This window comes from Oryctolagus cuniculus, chromosome 1 (genome assembly GCF_964237555.1).
Source record: "Oryctolagus cuniculus chromosome 1, mOryCun1.1, whole genome shotgun sequence".
Lineage (NCBI taxonomy): Eukaryota > Metazoa > Chordata > Mammalia > Lagomorpha > Leporidae > Oryctolagus > Oryctolagus cuniculus.
Window position 1 is genome coordinate 79,573,533 of NC_091432.1, and position 25,879 is coordinate 79,599,411.

The 25,879-nt window shown below is 39.6% G+C and overlaps 1 protein-coding gene across 5 annotated transcripts in view; it reads right to left on the reverse strand.

The window, feature by feature from the left end:
• Positions 1-25,879, reverse strand: part of GRM5 (glutamate metabotropic receptor 5) — a 557,251-nt gene that overhangs the window by 99,997 nt on the left and 431,375 nt on the right. For all 5 annotated transcript variants that reach the window (XR_007909731.2, XM_051820841.2, XM_051820823.2 and 2 more), the window contains one exon: positions 5,517-5,763. Coding sequence is in view for 4 of the 5 variants with exons in the window: in XM_051820841.2 (XP_051676801.1) it covers positions 5,517-5,763 (247 nt within the window). In the remaining variant the exon portion in view is untranslated. The remainder of the gene's footprint in view (positions 1-5,516; positions 5,764-25,879) is intronic.

Consider the following 25,879-nt stretch of genomic DNA (forward strand, 5'->3'; position numbering starts at 1 on the left):
ATGAGCAAACAATACCAGAGTTGGCAGTTTCTATTGTTCTGGCCTAATTTTCTACTTGCCCATATGTTTTGGTTTCTTTCTTCATCTTTTCCTGAATTATTCTTAATCTTTTTTTTAAATACTTATTTATTTATTTGAAAGTCAGAGTTACACACAGAGAGAGAAGAAGAGGCAGAGAGAGAGAGAGAGAGAGAGAGAGAGAGGTCTTCCATCTAATGGTTCACTCCTCAATTGGCCACAATGAACGGAACTGCACTGGTCTGAAGCTGGGAACTGGGAGCTTCTTCTGGGTCTCCCACATGAGTGCAGGGGCCCAAGGACTTGGGCCATCTTCTGCAGATTTCCCAGACCATAGCAGAGAGCTGGATTGGAAGTAGAGCAGTCGAGACTTGAACTGGCACCTATCTGGGATGCTGGCACTGCAGATGGCGGCTTTACCCGATTAAGCCACAGAGCTGGCCCCTTGGCTAATCATTTTTAAAATGTTTTTATATTTTTATCCCTCTTTTGGGTTCTTTTTTTTTTTATTTTTTTTTTTATTTTTTTGACAGGCAGAGTGGACAGTGAGAAAGAGAGACAGAGAGAAAGGTCTTCCTTTTGCCGTTGGTTCACCCTCCAATGGCCGCCGCGGCCGGCGCGCTGCGGCCGGCGCACCGCGCTGATCCGATGGCAGGAGCCAAGAGCCAGGTGCTTTTTCCTGGTCTCCCATGGGGTGCAGGGCCCAAGCACCTGGGCCATCCTCCACTGCACTCCCTGGCCACAGCAGAGGGCTGGCCTGGAAGAGGGGCAACCGGGACAGAATCCGGCGCCCCGACTGGGACTAGAACCCGGTGTGCCGGCGCCGCTAGGCGGAGGATTAGCCTATTGAGCCGCGGCGCCGGCGTTGGGTTCTTAACTATTCATCTTTGTTACAAAATCTAGTCATTTATGGTGGTCATTTGGTCTAGTGATTAGAACTCTGTTACATTTGACACTTGAATTTGGCTCCAAATTCCAGCTTCCTGCTATTGAAGACCCTGGAAAGTGGTGGTGATAACTCAAGTAACTGAGTCCCTGACAGCCATGCTGAACACCTGGATTAAATTCGTGGCTCCCAGCTTTGTCCCCAAGTCCAATTCAGGCCATTGTAGGTGCTTGGGGAGTGAACCAGTACTTGAGAGCTTTCTCTCTCTTTTCCCCATAAATAAAACAAATAAATAAATATTTTTGCAAAATTTAGTGGTTTTTTAAGGGATGACAATATGAATTCTTATCTTATTCCATGTGGAGTCATTTAATGAAAGCTATTAAGAGAGTTACTCCTATAAAATTCTTTACCTTTTCCTGTATGGAATTTTTTCCCAAATACTTTAGATTCATAAATCTATACCACTCACAATATACTTTTTTAAATTTTGCATTAAATAGTTACTGGTGCTCAGTCTGGTGTTCACTCTCCATGTTTCTCTTGTCCAGTTATGATCAATCCCAGGCAGCAACCAGACCTCTTAAACCTTAGTTCTCAATGTAGTCTATAACCCAGAGGTCAACAAACTTTTGCTATGAAAGAATATGAATGTGAACATGTTCCAAAAGACTTTACTTGTAAAATAGGCCTAAGAATTGATTTGGCCACACAATAGAGTTCACTAATCCGTGATCTAGACCACTGGATAGTAAATAATAAAGTTCTATATTTCTGAATTTCTGTAATTCTGTATTTCTGTAATTCTGAAACACATAAAACTATGAAAACTGAATTTTTTTCTTAACTCACTTGGCAACAAAAGAAGACCTTTTCTGGTTTCTGGAGATTCCTCAGAAACCTGAGTATAACCCTACCATTCAACCCAGCTATCCCACTCCTTGGAATTTACCCAAAGGAAACAAATTGGCAAACAAAAAAGCTGTCTGCACATTAATGTTTATTGCAGCTCAATTCACAATAGCTAAGACCTGGAACCAACCCAAATGCCCATCAACAGTAGACTGGATAAAGAAATTATAGGACATGTACTCTATAGAATACTATACAGCAGTCAAAAACAACGAAACCCAGTCCTTTGCAACAAATGGAGGAATTTGGAAAACATCATGCTGAGTGAAATAAGCCAGTCCCAAAGGGACAAATATCATAAGTTCTCCCTGATCAGCGACAACTAACTGAGCACCAAAGGGGAAACTTGTTGAAGTGAAATGGACACTATGAGAAATAGTGACTTGATCAGCTCTTGTCCTGACAGTTGATGTGCAATGTAATACTTTATCCATTTTAGTATTTTTTTTTTTTGTTCTAGTACCATTGGTTGAACTCTGTAATTAACACACAATTATTCTTAGGGGTTTAAATTTTAACTGAAAAGTGATCCCTGTTAGGAATTTGGAAAACATTATGCTGAGTGAAATAAGCCAATCCCAAAGAGACAAATACCATATGTTGTCTCTGATAGGTGACAACTAACTGAGCACCAAAAAGGAAACCTGTTAAAGTGAAATGAACACTACAAGAAACAGTGACTTGATCAGCCCTTGCCCTGACTGTTGATGAACAACTTGATATGTTATCCCTCTTAGTATTTTTTTTTTGTTTGTTCTACTTAATACTTTTGGTTGAATACTGTAATCAATACACAATTCTTCTTAAGTGCTGAAACTTAATTGAAAAGTGATCGCTGTTAAATATAAGAGTGGGAATAAGAGAGGAAAGAGATGTGCAATTCGGGACATGCTCAAGCTGACTTAACTCAAACGGTAGATTTAGAAACATACCAGGGGATTCCAATTCAATCCCATCAAGGTGGCATGTACCAATGCCATCTCACTAGTCCCAGTGATCAATTTCTGTTCACAATTGATCATAATGATAGGACTAAGAACCAAAGGGATCACATAAACAAGAATAGTGTCTGCAAATACTAGCTGATAGAATCAAAAAGGGAGGAAAAAAAAAAAAGAAAAAAAAACCAAGACCTTTTCTGAACTAAATAGTGTCGAAACTTAAACTGAACTCTCATGAGGCTATTTATAGCCAATCACACCTAGTGTGAACATTCAAATGTTTTTCTGCGGAAATAATACTGTTTTGATTAAGGAATTCTGAGCCATAGTATATTGGGAGGCATTATAAGACTATAAAAGTTTTGTAAATTCAAAAATTCTAGATTCTCTAACACATTTGGCACCACAGTTTTCATTGAAGAATTGTGGGCACATAGCAATCTCATCAGATATAAGGCTTAAAAACAATGATTAAAATGTAATCTCCAACAATCTGTAAGTGCAAAGGCCAGAATGAACTGCTAACTCCCTTAGCCCCTGTGACTGGTGTTTCAGGGGAATCCATAATAACCCTGTGTTCCTTGCTTGGCTAGGGACATCTTTGATCCAGCAGAGCAGTGACTTTTATTCTACAAAAATAAGAGCATAATGCCTAAAAATAAATTTCTCAAAGAACAGTGGGTTTCTTATTTTGATCCCCGTTAATGATATGGCAGAGTGTTGTATCAGGTTAGGATTTAATGCCCAGGAGACCAAGCTAGAATCTTGACCCTATCATTTATGATACTGTCTTTGGGAAAACCATTTAATCTCTGTGGGTCTCTCTTTATTTACAGTCATAATATTATTGACCTCATAGGATGGAAAATTAGAATACTGAGTTAGTGTTTGGCTCAGATCATTTACTCAATAAATGCTAGTTTTCATTTTGGGTAAATGCAACTGGATTTGCAAAAACTTGAAAACCTTTTCCTGTGTCTAGTCCATGCCCTCAGAGGCCAACTTGGACAATTAATGTGTTACTGTAATACCCAAAATTAGTAAAGTATGGATAGACTCTCAACAACCATGCATCCCAAGAAGTTGTTTGCACAATTTTATGTATGTTACTCTTAAAGAGTACCTACTAATTTCATCTGAGTCTTGAAGGGATTAATACTCCAGAAAAGGTTAAGAACCAATGTCCTGGAAGAACCCCATGACAGCATGTTTAGAGGACTGAGCATGAGGCAATGATGTTCTGTCTCATCCATTAAGGTTTTTGATTGAAATAGAGCTGAGCCATTAGAGACATTTCCTCACTAATTGGCTTAGGTACCTGTCATGGAAACTTTTGAGCTGGTGAAGAGACAGTCATCAAAGTCTATCAGCAAGTCCTGAGCTGATGCCAGTGCTCCTGAGATGCAAACAGTAATCATAAATCCATTGCATATATCAGAGCTGAGGTCTTGACCTGAACCAAAGACTGAGCACATTGGTTAACCTTCCCCAAGAAGATTTACAACAAATACAGTTTCCTTTGGCCCTAACAAAATGCTTGCATTCCCTCACTTGACCCCCCATGGACACAATGAAAAATTAACAAGTAAAGAATAATGTGTGAAAAGTCAGTTTTTCTTGGCAAACAGTCTGCCTGTAGCAATTCTCTTCAATTTTCTAGAAAAGATAAAATATCTGGGTTTGAGCTTGACTATATGACTTGGAATTAGCTGTCACTTAGCATTCCAGTGTGTGAGATGGTAACACCTGTTCTGGGACAAGCTCCAGCTCACTTCAGAATATGGAAATGTGTTGAACTAACAATACTGGTAGAATATGTACGCACATGGCTGTGAGTTGTGGAGGGCCTCACGAGATCTTTTCTTGGCAGAGTCAACTGCAAACCAAATGTATAGACATTTTCCCAAGCACAGCTGTTAAACATAAGCTATTGGTGGAAGAGTACTTGGGGTTTTGCAATGGGAGAGAAAAGGACCCTAATTGTTAAGTGCAAAGCAAAAAAGAAGACCCAGTACTATCACAGCTCAGAATATAATTTCAATGACATTATCTATATGGATTAAAAGTCTTCTGGAAAGAGTCACTTATGAATTTGCAGTATGAGACAGATTTGAATTCTGGTAATTTCTGGATGCCTAGTCATTTCTCTGTAAGCTAACCTGTAATTATGAGTAAATACATATTTCTTAGCCCCATCTCTATAGCTAATAAAGGGCCAGACTTAAGAGAAAAGGAAAATCTAGTCCTCAATAAGGAAGAAAGTGCTTCAGCTAAAGGATAATATAGTAAAATGTGAGTTTTCACTCACTGTACATAGAGCACACCAAATCATATCCCATTAGCCCTATCTCTGGATTACCAGAAACCGAATTGTTTCTGATTCAGAATAGTTCTATCACCAAAGATGATGAACAGCATACAGGAAATAATCTGACAAAATGTACAGAGAAAACACAGAGGTTGCTTTTGTTTATCTCTGTCAATGTGAGGCTCCTGCCTCTAACAGTCTTTGAAATGTGCTGACACCAAAACACATTTTGAGCATTAGCAGCCATGATTTTCCCTGACCTCAGGAAATGTGCCTTGCCTCTATGTCTGTGTTCAATTTGGGAGGATAAGATCAGACAAAAAAAAAAAAAAATGGCCAGCAAGCCTAGAAAACTACTAAGGAGAGAAACCACAAAGGAGAGAAACCACCATCTTAAGGTCTAGAGGTAGCTGTTTAGGCTCCATTGTCTAGAAAAGAACTATAATAATACCTTCCTGGAGAATCTCCATTTTCATCAAATAGGATCATATCTCCAGAAACCCCAGTAAAGTTGGTTTTCATCAGGGAATCCAAAAGTTTCCGTCCATCAATCGGCTTCATTGCATCACAGAGTCCTGCATAGCCTGGACAGAGGGACATTTGCATGTTGTGGAGCCCATAGGCCATGGAATAGATTGCGTTGATCACAAATCCCATCTTGGAGTCTTGAACATGATGTGTTCTCAGAGTCAGAGAACCTGTTGGGAAACAAATAAAGGATTAACTTTCAAAATTAAGTCTACTGCACCTATAGCTATAGACTAAATCAATACAGAATGCACTAGAGCAATTTTTTGCTAGTTAGAACCAGAGGCAATACTAAGGAACAGATGCCAACATGGTATGGTCAATTATTGTCTTGTATTTTCAGGTTTTTCTTTCAAAACCCTTAAGATCTAAATTACCAACAATAGCAGGACTCATTTTCTACAGGAACCAAATTCTGGGGATGAATGCAATATAGTACTGTATTTCTGTACAACAAAACTTATCTTGAGAGTGAAATAATTTTCCTAGTGTCTTGTGATAGTATATCCTTTTGGTTCAGAAATTATGAACAAATCTCCAGTTTCTAAACTATTAAATATTCTTAGCTGAGCAAATTAGATCCTCTACCATCTGGCCTCAACTTACTTATTTAGATTTATTGCGCACTACTTCTCCAATCTCAAAACATATGGTCTCCATGAACTAACCTATTTGGAACTTATGAAACATTATCTAGCATTTAAGCCTCATTAATTAATTAATCAATTAAATAACATTATTGAAGTCAGAGTGTATATAAAGTTGTGTAATTGGTGATCTTGGATGAAAATAGAAATGATTGGTCATGGATTCTGCACTTAAGAAATTTGTCTAGTAATAGTTCTAATTATCTTATTTATTTCCTCACATTCAAATTATAAAGTTCTGGGAGAAAAATGTTGCCGGACAAAGCATTAACTAGTACAGATATTCCTTCTATGTTCTTTGAGATAAAATAGGAAGGCTAAAATTTATTGAGTATGCAGAAGAGATGTAGGATATGAGGGAAGACATAGGGCTTCAAATTCTTTTTATTAGATAAATGTTATCTTAATTTTCTTTTTTTTTAAATTTTCTGCCAGGAAAATGGAATGAAAATTGGATAAAGGAGAAAATTTAGCAAATATTGTAGCAGAATACTAACAGTTGATGGTGACTTAGTCCAGGGCAGGATTCTGATTATATTTTGAAAGCAGAGTGAATTGGATGTGCCAATAGATTGGATATGAAGTATTAAGGAAAAAGAAGAACCAAGGAAGGACCCAGGAATTCAGTTTAAGCAACTAGATGAATTCAAGAACTCATGACAAGTAGAAAAATAGGATGGTGTGTGGGGAGCAACTCGGACTAGACTAAGTTACTGGAATTAAGACTTATTCTATGCATCTGCTCTCCCACAATATGGCGCTGGGAGAGGAGAAAACAGCTTCTGCACAGCTGCCTCCAGTTCAACCAATAAACTGTAGGACTTGCTCCTGATTGGAGGAGAGCAGCGTACTCGGCGTGTGGGCAGCCGAGTTGGGATTGGCGGAGGAGGACTATAAAGGAGGAGAGAGACGGCATGCACCAGGAACATCTAAGGGGAACACCTGTGCAGCCCCCCAGAGAGCCGGCCGGCGGTGTGCCGCTCCCCTGCGGAAGTGGGGAATGTGGCCAGGGGGAGCTGCCCTTCCACGGAGGTGGAAGGGATAGTAGCCAACCCGGGAAGAACCAGCAACAAACCCGGGGAGGGCCGAGCAGACGAAAGAACAGCACAGGGTCCTGTGTCGTTCCTCCACGAAGAGGGGGAGCGACATAATGGTGCCGTGACTCGGATATGAAGCCTAGGCAGGGTTTAGTGTCGTTCCTCCATGAAGACGGGGAGCGACATAATGGTGCCGTGACTCGGATATGAAGCCTAGGCAGGGTTCAGTGTTGCTCCTCCACGAAGAGGGGGAGCGACATAATGGTGCCGTGACTCGGATTAGGAAACCTAGCTCGGATAGGAAACTTAGGACGGATATGAAACTTAGGAGGGAAGAAACGGGAAGAACTGGGAAAATACCGGAGAGAGAGACTAGCAAACAGCCTAGGGAAAAGCCGGACGAAAAGGGTGCCGGAAGAAGCTATTGAAAGCCTAGGCATAGACTCAGATACGGACTACGGACTACGGGGGGAAGCTGGGAGAAATCTTTAAGGTCGAAAGCGAAAGTGAAAGCTAGAACAAACTCGGATGCGGACTGTGGGGAGAGGCCAGGAGAAATGAGGGAGGAGTATTGTTGGAGGAAAGCTTAGGGAAACATACCGGGTAGAGAAAAGTGTTAGGGAAATTGAAGCCGCGGGGGGCAGGCCGAGGCGGATACGAAAGCCACTTTGGGATTCTCAAGTTAGCCCGGGAATAGGGGGCGAAAAGTTGAAACCAGAAGCTGAAACGTAAGCCAGATTGGGGTCCGTCTGATTAGCCCGGGGAGCAAAGGACGGGAAGCCAAACCGTGGGGCGGAGACGTATGCTGGGTTGAATTCGCCAGGCTAGCCCGGGGAACTTAGATTGAATGCTAGTGGCGGACACGTAAGCTACGCTGTGTGACTTGTGGAGGCTGCCGCGCACAGACAGAGCGTGCGGGGCACAAGTAGATAGGGAACGGGGCTGGCGCGAGGCCGTGGTGCAGACGCGAAGGGCATGGAGACCGCGGAGCGCGCGAAGCCAAGCCGCGCAAAGCCGAGGCGCGGGCTGAAGCGGCTCAGAGCCGGTGGGGCGAGGTGCCGGGAAGCAGCGGGGATAAGAGAAACAGAAGTTTAGAAGTAAAGTGAGAGAAATAGGAATGTTGGCAGACAGAAGTAAAATGGGAGAAATAGGAATGCCCGGAGATAGAGAAATAGAGAAAAATAAGGCCTCCCCTCAACATGGCAATGAGAAAGCTTGGATTCGGTCTGCCTGATTAAGTGAGGCGATGAGCACCTGCGGGCAGCTAGCAGCTTATGCGCCGCAGGTCACCGAAGACAGGCACGAATTAACATCAGTAAGGCCTCCCCACAATACAACAATTAGGAGGCTTGGATTCGGTTTGCCTGATTGTTAGGGCTTGTAAGCCCCTGCGGGCAGAGCAGAGCATGCGCTGCAGGGCACCGAACACAGGCACGCATCAGCGCCTAAAAACCTCCTCACAACATGGCGAAGAGAGGACCCGGATTCGGTTTGCCTGATTGATAGGACTTGTAAGAACCTGTGGCAACTCTAGCAAGCAGAGCAGAGTGTGTGCCGCGGGGCACTGAAGACAGGCGCGTATCAACGCCAAAAAATAAAAAGAAAGGGGGATCTGTGGGGAGCAACTCGGACTAGACTAAGTTACTGGAATTAAGACTTATTCTATGCATCTGCTCTCCCACAATATGGCGCTGGGAGAGGAGAAAACAGCTTCCGCACAGCTGCCTCCAGTTCAACCAATAAACTGTAGGACTTGCTCCTGATTGGAGGAGAGCAGCGTACTCGGCGTGTGGGCAGCCGAGTTGGGATTGGCGGAGGAGGACTATAAAGGAGGAGAGAGACGGCATGCACCAGGAACATCTAAGGGGAACACCTGTGCAGCCCCCCAGAGAGCCGGCCGGCGGTGTGCCGCTCCCCTGCGGAAGTGGGGAATGTGGCCAGGGGGAGCTGCCCTTCCACGGAGGTGGAAGGGATAGTAGCCAACCCGGGAAGAACCAGCAACAAACCCGGGGAGGGCCGAGCAGACGAAAGAACAGCGCAGGGTCCTGTGTCGTTCCTCCACGAAGAGGGGGAGCGACATGGTGGGATTAGGAACCCAAGTGCTATTAAACAGGGAGATAGTTTATTGGGAAAATGCAATAGATCAGGCAACGGATATTAGTAACTGTGTTTTGGGTGAAACAGTAAATGTGGTGTGAACTATTCAGACTCATACCCATTTTGAAAGTAGAGCTGGCATGACCAGCTGTTTGGTCAGATCTGTCATAGGTATTAGCTCTGGATTGAGTCATTTGTCATGTCCTTAAAATATTTTTCTCTAAGGTTCTGCATGTACTCATTTTAAATTCTATATTCTTTCCAATGATTCAAATATCATATATGTGAGGATTCCCTAACACTATAACAGTAAAAGTATAAGGTATTATTCTCTTTTTCTTTTTTTTTTTAATATTTATTTGGGGGCTGGTGTTGTGGCTTAGTGATGCTTATATCCAATATGGGTGCTGGTTATAGGCTCAGCTGCTCCACTTCCAATCTACCTCTCCGTTAATGAGCCTGGGAAAACAGTGCTCAAGTCACTGGGCCCTGCACCCATGTGGGAGACCTGGAAGAAGCTCCTGATTCCTGGCTTCAGTCTGGTCCAGCCACAGCTGTTGCAGCCATTTGGGGAGTGAACCAGCAGATGGAAAATCTCTCTGTGTGCGTCTCTTCCAATCTCTGTGTAACTCTGACTTTCAAATAAATAAATAATTTTTTGTAAAAAAAAAAAAAAGATGTGTTTGGAAGGCAGAGTAACAGAGAGAGGAGAGATAGACAGAAAGATCTTCCATCTACTAGTTCACTCACCAAAAGATTGTAAGAGCTAGGCCTGTGCCAGCCTAAAACCAGTCAGGAATTCCACCCCAGGCCCCATATAGGTGTCAGAGGCCCAAGTACTTGAGTCATCTTCTGCTGCATACCTAGGAGCATTAGAAGGAACCTGGATCAGAAGTGCAATAACTGGGACTCAAACCAGTATTTCAATCTGAGAGGCTGTTGTTGTATATGGCAATTTAACCTCCTGTACTATAACACTGGCTCCAGGTATCATTTTCAATGTGATATAGATATTATTGCAATTAATCCTTATGACATCCAAATGAGATTTGTGCTAGTTTTATGAGGGAATACAGTATAGAGTGATAGACTAATTTCCCCAGTGTCACACAGCTAATAACTTGCATAACGGGATTTAAGACCAAGCAGTCTGGCTCTAGAATCCATGTCTGTCAACAGGATGTTTCACAGCTTCTGAAATCTAAATCCAATTGAACTTCAGTAATTTCCTGAGGAACACTGACCCTTAACATTTTTTTACTGAATTCATTCTATAACTCATCTAATTTGAAATGCCCTCTTGTATCTCCCCTACCCATTGCTTTTTCTGCCAGCCCCACCCATAGAATGGCAGATGTCCTAAACAGCACTCTGGCCTCATAATCAGCCCTTAAGGCATGCGGATCCGGCTGAAATGCCCATGAGAGTATTTCAGGCATGGGAAGCCAAGACACTCTGGCACAAAAAAAAAAAAAAAACAAACAAACAAACAAAAAAAAAAACACCTAAATGAAAGATCTCCGCGAGTGAGATCCCAGTGGAAAGAATGGGTCATCAAAGAAGGAGGTACCTTTTTCTGAAGGGAGGAAAGAACTTCCACTTTGACCATGGCCTTGTCTAAAAATTATCAGAGTCAGTGAACTCAGGGGGCTTCCATAGCCTTGGCAGCTCATGACAAGAGCCTCGGGTGATTACTGATGCCATAAACAAGAGTGTCAATTTGTTAAGTCAACAACAGGAGTCACTGTGCACTTCCTCCTCATGTAGGATCTTTGTCCTTAGTGTGCTGTACATTGAGATTTAATGCTATAACTAGTACTCAAACATTACTTTTCACTTTATGTTTCTGTGTGGGAGCAAACTGTTGAAATCTTTACTTAATGTAAGCTAAACTGATCTTTTGTATATAAAGAGAATTGAAAATGAATCTTGATGTGAATGGAAGGGGAGAGGGAGTGGGAAAGGGGAGGGTTGCAGGTGGGAGGGAAGTTATGTGGGGGGGGGAAGCCATTGTAATCCATAAGCTGTACTTTGGAAATTTATATTCATTAAATAAAAGTTTAAAAAAAATCTTAATTTTGGTTCTTGGAAATTTTTAAATAATTTAGATGTTTGTATTTTACATTTATGAATACAATACCAGAGTATAAAAGTTAAAAATTATAAAATGAAAAACTCTTCTCCTTCTTGCTTCCAGACATGTAATGTTTCTCTTTGGAGGCAACCATTCTCAAGATGGGATATGAAATATGCTAACTCTACTATTCCCTCAAGACCTAACAAATTAATTGATAAATATTTACATAGGCATATAAGTGTCATCTCATGACTGAAGGTATACACACACACACTAGTCTAGTCTACATCCTGGTTTTAACACCATATTTTGGATCTTGAAGTTCCTTTCATGTTGGTACACATATAGGTATTACATTATTTTTCTGGATGTACAGTATTCTTTTGAATAGATACAGCATTATATATTTAACTAGAACCAGAGCACTTTATAATTTTTATATTAATGTTTTACTTACTTGAGAAGTAGAAACACACAAACACTCAAGTGCTCAAGGGGAGAAAAAAGAGTGAGAGAGAGTTCCCACCACTGATTTACTCCCTAAATGCCCACAATGGCTGGAACTTAGCCAGGGCAAGAACCAGGCGTTGGGGATGCAATATGGGTCTCCCACATGGTGGCAGGAACTCAGTTCCCTGAGCCATTACTAATGGCTCCCAGGGTCTGCATTAGTAGGAAGATGGAGTAAGGCTGCAGAGCCAGGATGTATTCCATTGTGGGGTGTGGGTATGTTTACTTCTAGGTTAAATGCCTGCTTCCCTAATTTCTTATGAGTTACTAAAACAGTCTTTTAGCATATTTTACCACTCTTAATCTTGTCCTGCTCTAATCTATGTATTCCCATTGTATGCATATAGAAAGTGTCCTTTCTAAATCATAAAACTGATTTTGTTAGGCAATTAAAACCATTTAGTTGCTTCTGTCCCGTTTATAGCCAAATTATACTTGCAATACCTTGTTCTGATCTTTGAGACCTTTCTTATTCTGGCCTCAATCAGCTTCCTTCTTCATTTGTAGCATTATACACCAGTTATTCAGAGCATTTTGTAGCCATATAGTAAATTCTTCTCTTGTATATGTATTTGGCCCTCTGTACATTTTACTGTATATACCTGGACCATACATTCTTTCAGATTTTCTACTTACCAATTTCTGTGCACAACAGAACTTACCTGCACTCAGAAATTGCTCCTGACCCTCCTCTAATACAGAGTTAAGTTTCTTCTTTGTTTTTTTGTGGTGCCAGATACCTAAGTATCTATATGTCCAGCATTAGCCTATATTTAAGGCTCTGCTTTGTTCTCTTGTAGCACTGTGATGAGTTGTCATTGGTTTCCAGCACACTGGGGACTCACTGAGCATGAGGATTCTGTCTTGTTCACAGATATAGCTCTTGTACCAAGAACAGCACCTGACAGATAACTGGCACTCTTAAGATATGTTGAGAATATGAAGGAGGCCATATGGATGACAGGATGACTGCAAGAGTGTCACTAAATACCAAGTCTGGTCCTCAAATTGTCAAATCAGTTTACTAGGAAAATCATTCCTTTGTAGAATAGCATATGCTTAAACAAAAGTAAATAACTACGCCAATTTACAACAGGATCTGTCAGACGGACCAGATAATCCCATTAAGAAATCTCGTGTTTCATTTAATGAAACTACATGGGGGAAAATTTTGGTCCAGTCAAGATAGAGTAAGAATGCTCCATTCTGTTTCTCCTACTAAACACTGCTAAAGACCCTGGACTGAATAACTAGAGCTGCTAGTTGAGGACTTTGGAAAGTAAATGGTAGCAAGCAGATTAGGGAAAAAAGCCTGAGGCACCACCAAACCATGTATGAGTTCATTCGATAATTTTCCTGCAAAATCTTTAGAGTTTGGATTTATAAGTAGCCTAAAACATGGAATAGTGGGCCAGGAACAGGCAGAAAGAGCTCCCAGAGAAGCCCTATATTTCTAGTTTTAGGAGTACAAAGAGGGTGCCCTACAAATCAGAGAAGGTGAAAGAAATTCTGTTCTTTTATTTTTTTTTCTCTCACCCAACTCCCAAGGCTTCCCTGCCAGGGTGATGGCAGGAGGTGACAGTAACAAAGACAATACTAGCTGGGCAGTCAACTATAACTTGAAGGGCAGCAGCCTTTCTCTGTGACCAAAAGAACTGTGTCCCAAGAGTGTGTATGTGTGTGTGTTTGGGAGTGGGGGTTGTGGATTTCCTAATGCTGTTCACCCTTCTCTAGCCTCTCTTCTCTTGGCTCCATTGCAGTCTGGTCATAGGAACGGAAAGGGTAAGGCAACGTGTCTCAGGTTTCCTGCCAGAGCACCAGCAGGTGATGGGAGAGGGCTGAAACTCTGCAGAGTCATGGAAATATCAGTAAAGGGAGCTCAAGAAAGTGATCACATAATATTAAATATGAACTCCTAGGGTCCACCTTAGGTGTGCAGGGATGATTTTAACCTGCTTAGCATAGCAAATATTTTAGAACTGAACTATGGGATTTAACATTGTCTAGGTAAGCTGATAAAGCACATGTGTGATAAACTCTGGAACACTGCCCAAACTTTGAAAACTGATGATGGAACCACAGCTCACAGAAGGAGGTACAAACTTGCAGACTAGTGGTAAGGAGATTGGTTCACTGTTTATTATAAAAAACAGTATTGTTGGTAATATTTAAACAGCGCCACATTTTTTTGTCATGACATATTTGAAATATACTGATCATGAGATGATAAAGCCAGGGGACTACATATAATCATTTGAGAGTTGTATAAGGGTTCAAGCAACTTTTGCTGATCTGTCTACATTTCTGAACTCCCTACAGTCTTTCTTTAGATGTCTTAATTGAATGCCAAGAGTTGTAACCAATTCCTTTGTTCTTAATGTTTTGGCCCTAGAGAGAAATTCTGGTTCATGAATTAAATTATTCATAGATTCATTCAGAGATTAATTAAGTTATTGATTCTAAAGACATTTATTGAGTTCATAACTGAATGTCAAACACTGAGGTGGATAGTGGTGATGTAAACATAAATAATATTGTATCTGTCTTCTCAAAAAACCCAAATGACTTAGCAGGTAAGGCATGAGCTCAGTGGTAGAAGTTTGTAGGGGCCCATGTAGTTTCATCCTATTAGATAAACTTTAAAGCACTGAGCGCACATAATACAATGGTTCCTTAGACTTAGACTTGTTTTCTTATCCACTAAGTGGTAGGAGAGAGGGCATGCAATTTAGTTGGCATGTTAGTGCACCCAAAACAGGACTTCTTTCAGTAGTATATATTTTGTTCAAGGATTCTGTTTTGAGCCAGGCCCAGCCAAGGTATGAGATTCTGAGCATCCATCCTAATTTGCCACATGCTCTCAGGCTGGATTCTCCTCACAACAGCCTGGAGAGAGGACGTAAAACCAGATAAGGGATACTCCTCGTTCTTGCATATTTTACTAAAATCTGGATCCTTTTTTTCAGAGCACTTAACATTCGATCCTAATTTTAGTATTGTTTGATCAAATCAGAAGCCTCCAAAAAGGATTAGCAGAAACTGAAACTGTCCAATCTGTGATTACAACTTAATTTTACAACACTCAAAATATGTTCTTTCATTCACCTAGGGAACTAGAACAGTTTAGTAGCTATTACACAAAGAGAAATCAGACTGTCTTCATGTAGAATTAGAGAATGTCTGAGATACAAGGGGCGTCAGAGGGCATCTGGTCTAGAAGCTGCAAAAGATGCCCTTGGGTTGAATTTGGCCTTCAGATACGTTTTGTGAGGCATCAATTCTATCTTAAAGAAATTTCACATAAAGATCAAGCATTTTAGACTCTTGAAAAATCAGAGGATTTGTCTCCACTTTCCCATATGGCAAATGTTGACCTTTTACTACATTTTGCATCTCCTCTCTGATTCCTGTAATTATTTGAGATTGGTCCAATAAGCAAATTTAGTAGATGAGGAAAATAAGATCAAGAGAGGAGAATGAACTTCCCTAAAGACCTACCTTTAGTTAGTAGCAGCTAGCCAAGACTTCTTGTCTCCTAATTCCTTGAATACTGGTAATTTCATTGAGAGAAAATTACAAATTAAAAATGTTTTCAGCAAATTAGCTCATGACCATTGAGTAAATGAAGCAGGTAACTGTTTTAAAGAAAATATACCAATATATCTTGTGTTAGTCTTTATTCTAAGAATTAAAATACTATCATATAGTCTCTGTTATAGTAGTCCCTGTTATTTCTCCCTACCTATCAATAAGGGAAGGACAGTAAAAAAAAAAAAAAAAAAAAAGGAGGATGTAAGGGAAGAGATTCTAGCATTTTCCTATGAAGATGATTTTAAATTAGAAAAATGCAATTGGACAAGATATTATAGCTTTGCAGTGAAAAATAACTGCTATGAAACAAATTCTCCTCACTCTCATTTATTTTCAAAATCTACTCATTTCTTATGCATATGACCAATGGATTCCACTTATATGCAGTGGATGACACAATAATTTGTTTTCTGCTGTGACAAGAGGGCAGAACATACTCTCAAGCCAGAATTAATCTTTTACCATTACACGCTCACACAGAAACATGTTTGTACCTCTATTACTGTATGTGATACTTTCGTCAAGCATTAAAATTATCTATGTGCTTGTCTGTGCCCACCAGCGAGTTTGAGTTCTCTGAAGGCTAAAATTTTCTTATTCATCTTGTATCCTCCACAGTTTCTAACACTGTGGCTTAGTGTGGACCATATATTTCTTCATTTAACATTCACTAAACACCTATTTCATAAGTAATCCTCGGACTAAATCATGGGATTTAGAGATTAGTTCAGAATATACAATGTGTTTTATGTGGATGGTATACATATTAATCTTGTTTATCATCCAGCTTCCAGAACAGAGTTCAACATAATCAATATTATGTAAGTGGATCATAAGAATGATGGATGAACATGGAATAGACTTACTGTACAGAACCTAACATATAGTGGGCCAGACAAAAAGTGAATTTATAATTAATTATAAGAATTACATTATATAAATTATAAGAAACTGGTAGCTTCTTAGGAATGTAGATTCAGAGTAATGAAATAAAGGACTGGTTATGTGATCTAGAGCTTAGATAGAGACTAGTTATGTAAAGCAGGAAAGAATAGTCTATGAAAGAGCGCCAGTAACTGATGACATCACACAGATCTTCAGCTTCCTGTCAAATACTTTGTGTGCCTATTCTGTGTCAGGCAGCAGAGCAACCCTGGGAACCAGGAACTGACCCACGTGCCTGTGAAGACACCAATTCCTAATATCTGCAGTGCCTCCAATTTATCACGGTGCCAGAAATACAGGCAGTTGACCTCTAACTGTTCATATTGAAATTCAAATGAACACAACAGCTGCAGAAAGAAGAGTCTCCTTCAGGGGGCTTCAGAAACTCAACAGGGATTGTACACTTGCATGTGCAGAACATCAAATTTTAAATTTAAATGACTCACCATGAACAGCCAGTTGGCAGCACTCTGAAGGATATGCTATTTCAGATAGCATATCTCTTTCATTCACATTACAGCATTTTGAGGAACTTCCATATGGTGTGTAAATGAAAGAATTCCAGAGGCACATGAAGGCTAGTAGTTGTGATGTTATTTCACAGAGTGTGTGGCAAAACCCATGTCATCAGTCTTCTTACTATAGTAAGGCCAAACTCCTAGACCCGCTCTTTCCCACTTAGCCTTGTCTGTCCTTTTTCATTGCCAGTATTTTTTTTGTGGTCTCAGTTTCATGTATTTTATGTATACAGATTTAAGTTCCATTTAAACTGCTTTACAATGTTTTCTGAAGCTATGTCTTCCCCAGCTCGTTCTGGTTAACTTCCTATCCTTCAAAACACAGTCCAATTTCTTCTTTTCTTTTTAAAAGATTTTATTTATTTATTTGAGAGGTAGAGTTACAGACAATGAGAGGCAGAGATAGAGAGAAAGGTCTTCTGTCCATTGGTTCACTCCCCAAACAGTCACAATGGCCAGAGGTGAGCTGCTCTGAAGCCAGGAGCCAGGAGCTTCTTCCCAGTCTCCCACGTGGGTGCAGGGGTCCAAGCGCCTGGGCCATCTTCTACTGCTTTCCCAGGCCATAGCAGAGAGCTGGATCAGAAGAGGAGCAGCCAAGACTAGAACCGGCACCCATACGGGGTGCCAGCACCACAGGTGGCGGCTTAACCTACTACGCCACAGTGCCAGCCCCTCTAATGTCTTCTTACTGTGAAGTTTTGATACGGCATCCCAAACAGAAGTGGATGATTTTTTTTCAGGGCTTCTTCATTTTTAAAACAAGGAAAATGATGCTTTCTGTGGACTTGTGAGAATTAGAGACAATACAAATAGAAGTCAAGATCTCACAACAGATAATAAACAATGAAAACTTACAGTGGTTATTTTATATCAAGTACAATTTACATATAAGAAATCACTAGGTTAATTTGAGACATTTGTAAAATTAGGATTCTCTACCTTTGAAAATTTGAGAATTATCATACTTGTTTGTTCACAAAATGTTCTAAAGTTTTTGATTCTGACAATTAGTGATGCAAAGAATTTAAGTTCCATTAAGACTTTTACCTCTAATTAAAAAATAACAAGCATGCCAAATGAGAATCCCATTTCATAATAAGCACTGTAATTGAAGTAGAAAATTGCAAAAATGAATTACTTTGCATTATACAAACCTGCAAAGAATTCAGTCACAAAATGCAAAGTTCACACATTATACACATGGGAGATTAACTATCATCTTCATACATGAAATTTGATTGAAAACATAGAAGTATGTAATATAGTACACACTTGATAATTTTTTTTATCAAAAACTACTTGTGAAATTACATACTCAGAGTGAGATAGCTTACATCGTCTGTGGTAGCTACTATACCAAAAGTACAAATTTTTCATTACAGATATCACTTTAAAATGATAATAATGTCACTTTCAACCATAACAATGATTATTTTCTACAAACCATTAAAGGAGAAGGGCTGAGAAGAGCAGCATACTGGAGATGCAAGATACTAAGTGCTTTTTATTCATTACCGCACTTAATCATCACAGCAAAGATTTAACTAAGCCTTACTTCCTGTCCTTGTTTAGATGGGAAAATTTGCACATAGAGAATTAAAGTGATCAACTGCATAAAGTTAAAATGTTGTAATACAGTTTCAAACTCAGTTCAGTCTGAGTTAGATCTGAGATACTGTACCAGTATCTCCTCTAACTTCACAAGGTCACCCTTGTGACTACTTGAAAATCAGAGTAATTGTCACTGCTAACTTCTGAGAATAGCACTAGAGGAGCAAAAAAGAGAGTTTGTGTAAAATATTTCATTTAATAGTGATGGGTGGTATGTACTGAGAAATGACCATTATTCTAATATAACCATGAAAAACTGTGAGGTACTATTATCCCAATTTTTATATAAGGAAACTGAAGTTTATTTATGTTGAACCTCTTTTCTATGGGCAAAATGATTAAAAACACATGAAATTGTAAAAGCATTGCTAATATCTGCAATGAAAACATTTTTAGGCACTCTAGCAATACATTGATACAGAGAATCATGGAGGGATAAAATATAGGAAATCATTTTCTAACGTACTGACTTTCTAGTCTCCTAGGCTCAGTTCTAGCTTAATACCAACGTATATGTCCTCATTGCAGTAGACAGACACAATATACCCCATGTCTCTTCCAATGGTTTAACCTCTTTTCCTGTGCGTTGAAAACAGAATCCAGTGATCTAGAAACCACTTTTCCATAAAGTACTTAGTGAGAGACTGATTTTTACTACTTCACATGATTCTGAAAAGTTCTAAATTGGGTTTAGTTTAGCCCCAAATAATTTTACAGCAGGTAGGCACAATATGATCATATAAAAAGCCCATGCTTGTGAGACTTGGATTCAAATTACGGTTCTTTATTTTTCAGGTACACGTCCTTTCCTGGGCAGGGCAGTAAAGTTACGTGAAACGTAGTTTTCTCATCTCCAAAATAACATCAAAAACAACAGTAATATCAGAGAGCAAGAAGAGCAAGTGAGTGCAAGAGCCTGAGGGAACCATTACCTATGTTTCAACTACAGCACATTAATGCTATTATTTTAGGCTATATATATTTTAGGCTATATAGATCTGAGAATAGATAATACTGGTTCTCAAGCTGGTTCATTCTGGCCCAACCTCTGCCTAAAGTGAGGTAATTCAAAACTGAGACATCATTGTCCTTTGCAAATAATTCCCTGCATGTTAGACCTAGTTATTTTTACAGTTTTAAAAATATTTATTTACTTATTTTAAAATACGTATTTATTTGAGTTACAGAGAAATAGAGAGGGAGAGATAGAAAGAGAGATCTTCCATCCACTGGTTTATCCCCCAAAATGGTCACAATGATCAGTGCACGCTACGTTGAAGCCAGGAGCCAGGCACTTCTTCCAGTTCTCCCACATGGATGCAGGGTCCCACGCACTTGGGCCATCCTTCCCTGCTTTCTCCAGGCACATTTTGCAGGGAGCTGGATTGGAAGTGCAGCATCCAGGACATCAACTGGCACTCATCTGTGATACTGGCATCATAGGCAGTGGCTTTATGTGCTATGCAATAAAACCTCTCTCAGAACCAGTTATTTTTAGAGGTCAAAGTGGGACCTGTCCTTGAGAATATTAAATGAGCCTGATCTCTAGATGTTTCTGCTTTGAATCTGAAATACTTTCCTGATTTGTCTCAGAATTAATCCATTTTTAGAAATAGTAGAGTGGAAAACCATGAAATTTAAAGCAAATGATTCACAAGACATTTAATCTGTATATAATCTCCTGGAACATTTTCTAAAATATTATCATCTTTAAAAGCAAGTGAAAAAGGCAAGAAGCTACATAAATACACTATCTAACCTGCCATTATGAATATGCATTGATTTCACCGTAACATGGACGTTAGTACTTTTGATTCATGGACTCTGCAGCTCAGTACAAGGCTCAGTGCAACATCTTGGAGGGAACTACAGAAGGGAGAGAGGTACCAGTTTCCTGACACCTAGTATTTTTTATTTTTTGTCAAAATGTGATATATATTCATTTATTCATTTCAGAACTATTTACTGAGTGGCAGCTCTATGTCAGAGTTGTCCTAGTCAGTAGAGTTTTCATCAAATGTTTGTGAAACATCTAATGCTCCAAAATCTATAAAATTGTCTGATGGCAGCAGAAAAATCTCATCTATGTGCCCATGGTTTCATGTGTTTAGAGTCATATAGCCTAAGGTTTGAGGCTGCTTTGTCATTCATCAGCTGTGCAACCTTGGGCAAGTCTTTTACCCTTTCCAAGGATTTTTGTTTTGTCATTTGTAGTGAAAGGATACCAACAGTAACTATGCCCAGAATAAGGGAAGCATGAAATGAGGTAGTATAGGAAAAATATGGGTGAGAATATAACCTAACAAACAAGTGACTGTTTATTTAAAGTTTATTATGGAGATAATGATGGTAATGAGAAAACTTACACTCTCCCAATTGTGAAATTAAGTTATTGCAATCTTCAAAATTTGGCTGCATAAAATACAATTCCCTTCATAATTTTGATGCATTCCTCATTTTACCTAGATTATGGAAGGCTATGTGGTTCTTTAATTAGAGAAGATGAAATAGACAAGTTTCCTCCATTCCCTCACTATCAGAGACTGACTTAGTCCTCCATTACTACCAGTGCATCCTGGGTAGTCCCAGTATTCTTCCAAAGGATGATATTTGTGTATATCTATTGGTTTAACTTAACAGAGTCAAGATAAAATTGGTTTCTGTTTATTGCCAGAAAAAATCCTGCAAGAGTCAAATTGTTGTTTGGAAAAGCAACCTGTTATCATCTGGGTGACCAGTTACTAATTATGTAATTATTAATTCAACTATTAATTTTTATAATAATTAGTGGCTTGGCTTTATTTAGTGTTCCATGGGTTTGTATGGGGGCCTGTGTTCCAATAGAGGCAAATTACTTAATTGTATATTAAAGTAGAACCATGCATCAGAAGGTTTCCTGAGCCAAATTGTTTGAGAAAGAAAATGCAGACATCAAATTCATTTCACAACTCCTGCTTTCTCTCATCTGGGATAGCAGATGCCTTGCACCCTGGAAGCTAATTTCACAAGGGAAAACACCCGCCAATTACCTGCAACTATTTCAATCTAGTAATTTGGTTTAGAGGAAGAATCACCAGATAAAACGTCTTCTCTCTCTTGTCTGCTGAATGAGCTTAATTTAATATTGCCTGAGAGCACAGAAAGGAAATCCTGGCCCAAGCCTACTTCTGAACCTCCTCCAAAGAAGCTGAGGAACATGATGGGAAGAATGACAACAGGGAAACTAGAATAAGAAATTGGAAATTTCAGGCATCAAGGGAACCTTTACTGCAGAAAATTTGCCATCTGCTTCTGAGACAATTAAAACATCAATTTTGATTTCTAAATCTTCCCACATGACATTCAATGATAGCTAGTTTTTCAGGATTATAAAAATATCTCCCATTTGAAATGATTTACTATCTGATAGACTTTTCAGTTTCACTGTATGGTAGAAAATGAAGCGAGATTCTGATGGTACTAAGAAAGTATATTTGATAGAGGATCTAGGAATTAAGAATCCCGTAAAACTAGCACGAAGTTCACTAATAATGTAGAATCTTATCAAACAGTGACTATATTTTAAATACAAAATTAAAATGTCTTTGTTATTTGAACCATGGCCATTTAGAATTAAGTCAGCTTAAATTCAAAATTAAAGAGACCTATCCCCCCAACCTCAGATTCGAATCTTATACTGGTAAGAGAGTGCCAAAAATCCAGAGAACCAGGCTTTCATAAATATAGGTAAGTCAGCTTATTATCCTAGCCTTATCGAGGGAAGGGAAAACAAAATGGTCAGATCTACTCTCAGATGAGAATGTGCCCACTTCAGTTTATTTCTACACCAAGAATTCATGAGGGAAAAAATAAAAGTCCACAATGGTGTCCCTGATGTTTGGAACCCAGAATGACTGCACTCAATCAAATGTGGCCCAGTCAGTGTTTTGTAATCTAGCCAAACTATTTTTATTTTCCCTTATCAAAGGAGCATTGAGTAAATACTTATATCTAGGGGTCACAGTTTGATATAATGTTAAACATTATTAAGCACTAGTACTGTCCTCTAGAATCATAGGCATTAAGTAGCTAAGTGCTTTACTCCTAAGCTGCTTTAACCTAGAGGTGATCATTAATTGATTTTATGAAAAATAATAAGAATCAATCAAATAAAATAACTCCAAGAAACCAAGCTCCTTCCAGAAAAGAAAACGTGATTTTTAGCTTAGAGCAAAGAAACAGGCTATCATGACTCTAGGGCCATAGCCCAGGCAAAACAAAAGTGCCAAGTACAACCCAGAGGAAATAAATAGACAGTGAACACCAAATATGTTATCAAAACAGAGTCGGTATTAAGTAGCTGGCTTATTTTCAACCAGGTGGACTCACGCTAAACTTTTGCAGACATATTTCTTGATCAATACTTTCAAAGTCTCTGTAAGTTGAGAGCAGCTTTTACAAGTTAGACCAGATGTACAGATATTTGACAATTTGTCCAAGATTACAGAAAAAGAAAACGTAGAAAAATAATACTCCTATTCATGGGTTTTGAAATATGCCATGAGTTATGGAGCTGTAACATAGATAAGGTATTCTAGACCTTTAAGTATTTGCAAATATTGCTTTTATATTGTGGCAGAATTTTTCCAACGTAACATATGCCAATTAAAACAGTATGCAAGGCCGGCGCCGCGGCTCAATAGGCTAATCCTCTACCTAGCGGCGCCGGCACACCGGGTTCTAGTCCCTGTCAGGGTGCTGGATTCTGTCCCGGTTGCTCCTCTTCCAGGCCAGCTCTCTGCTGTGGCCTGGGAAGGCAGTGGAGAATGGCCCAAGTGCTTGGGCCCTGCACCCCATGGGAGACCAGGAGAAGCACCTGGCTCCTGCCTTCGGATCAGCGTGGTGCGCCGGCCGCAGCACGCTAGCAGTGGCGGCCACTGGAGGGTGAAGCAATGGTAAAGGAAGGCCTGTCTCTGTCTCTCTCACTATTCACTCTGCCTGTTATAGACTGATCTGTGTCCCTCCAAAATCTGTATATTGAAGCACTAATCTCCACATGATTGTATTTGTAGATGAGTCTTTTGGAAGACAGTTGTATTTGGGTGAGGCCATAAAGATGGCTCCACTTATGATGGTATTAGTGACCTTAGAAGAAAAGACATCAGTGCATTTTCTCCACAATCCCTACCCCAACCATTCTCTCTCTGCCAAGTTAGGACACAAGAAGAAGCAGCCTTTCTACCAGCTATGAGAGTAGCCCATAATCTCAGAATGCCCACTTTCAGAAGTGTGAGAAAATAAACTCTGCTGTTAGGTCATTCCATCTATGATATTTTGTTATGGCAGCCAGAGTTGACTATGACACTCTGTAAAGTGCTTTACAGGTACTATTCCATGTTATTCTCATAAGATCTTCATTAGATAGTTCTTTGATATCCCAAATTTATAGCTAAAGAAAGTGAGTAAAGAGTGTTTAAGCCATTTATCCAAAGACACAGAGCTATTAAGTGGCAGTGTCAAGATATAAATTTAGCCTATCAAATGCCAAAGCTTTTGCAAAATCACTTTACTATAATACCTTTAATGTATATAAATTTTCATATTATAAACATACTACTCATGCATCGGTTCATTTGATCACATTTGTGACATTTACTAATATATGAGTTTACCTTATATTTCTTTGCAGAAACTTTCAGTTGTAGTGGACTTTGTTCTTCCTGCAGTTGCTATCTAACAGATACACACTAGAAAGAGTTTTCATTAGCTACTAGCTTTGAGTTCTTCATGCTTCCATCCAGACTCCTCGTCTTTTACTATTAATTTTGTGCCAGAGATTCCACAGTGCCACTGTGTTGCTAAGCTGCCAGCCACACTCCTCCTATTTATCTACATACACCTGAGCAACTGCAAACTTGCAATACGTTAAGCAGAACTCATCTACCCCAATCCAGCCCCTTTCTGTATTAAAATTTTCTCAAATTCCTAAATTTGAAACTGAATTTACATCTGTCTCCTCAGCCACACAGAATGTCACCAGGTTTGCTCCATTCTTCTATTATTAAAAAGTAACTGTTGTGGCTGGTGCTGCGGCTCACTAGGCTAATCTTCCGCCTGTAGCGCCGCCACTCCGGGTTCTAGTCCCGGTCGGGGCGCCAGATTCTGTCCCGGTTGCTCCTTTTCCAGGCCAGCTCTCTTCTGTGGCCCGGGAGTGCAGTGGAGGATGGCCCAAGTACTTGGGCCCTGCACCCCATGGGAGACCAGGATAAGTACCAAACTCCTGCCATCGGATCAGCGCGGTGCGCCGGCTGCGGTGGCCATTGGAGGGTGAACCAACAGCAAAAAGAAGACCTTTCTCTCTGTCTCTCTCACTGTCCACTCTGCCTGTCAAAAAAAAAAAAAATCTCCTTTCTCAAAAATATTCAATTATTATTTACTATGTGGGAAAAAAATTGAAAAATCATGCCCTAGCATAAACATTCCTTAAAAAAAATGTTTTTCTTCCTACTTTCATTCCTAGTCTTACCAGTAAACTACAGAAGATAGTTCCATTCTTGTCAAACTTGTTTACCCAATTTTTACCTGATCAGGCTTTGTACCTTCTAAACTCTATTCTTTAGTTTACTTAGTCCACTACCCTTGGAACACTCTCCTTCTCACAGCTCAATTAGACTTCAGGACTCAACTAACATTGCTAAACTATAGGATTAAGCCCTGATGGCTCCAGACGAAGGCATTCTCTATCCTCTTTAGTCTTCCTCTAACTTTACCCTCAAATCCCATTTCAGTAATTTTCTACTTCCCATGTGGAACCTTGTACAAGTATTAGAGGTATCCCTAGATAAATAAAAATTTATCAGAAGGAAGAGAATAACTATTAAGTAATACTTTAATTTTGTCTTCCAACTCTCAAATTAGCTTAGGATCTTGCTTAACAATTTGTTAAAGAAGACATAATAGAAATATAGTAAGTGACCTTAATTTGTATCAGTACTTCATACATTGAAAAGAAATCATATATCCTTTATGCCATATTTAATATCTGCTCTGGTAGCCATGAAATCTTGAGCTAATCAGAAAAATTTTTTGGAAGTAGAAGCTCAAATATCCTGTATATATTCCAAAAGAAAATGAACTGAGAGGATCAGTGGGAATCACCATGGTAACAGATGGATCCTCTAATTTTCATAGTCATGTTGGAATAGACTGGGTATTTGCATATAATGACAAGAGACTGTATTGCTGCCCATCAGAACCAGTAGGAAGGTACATCA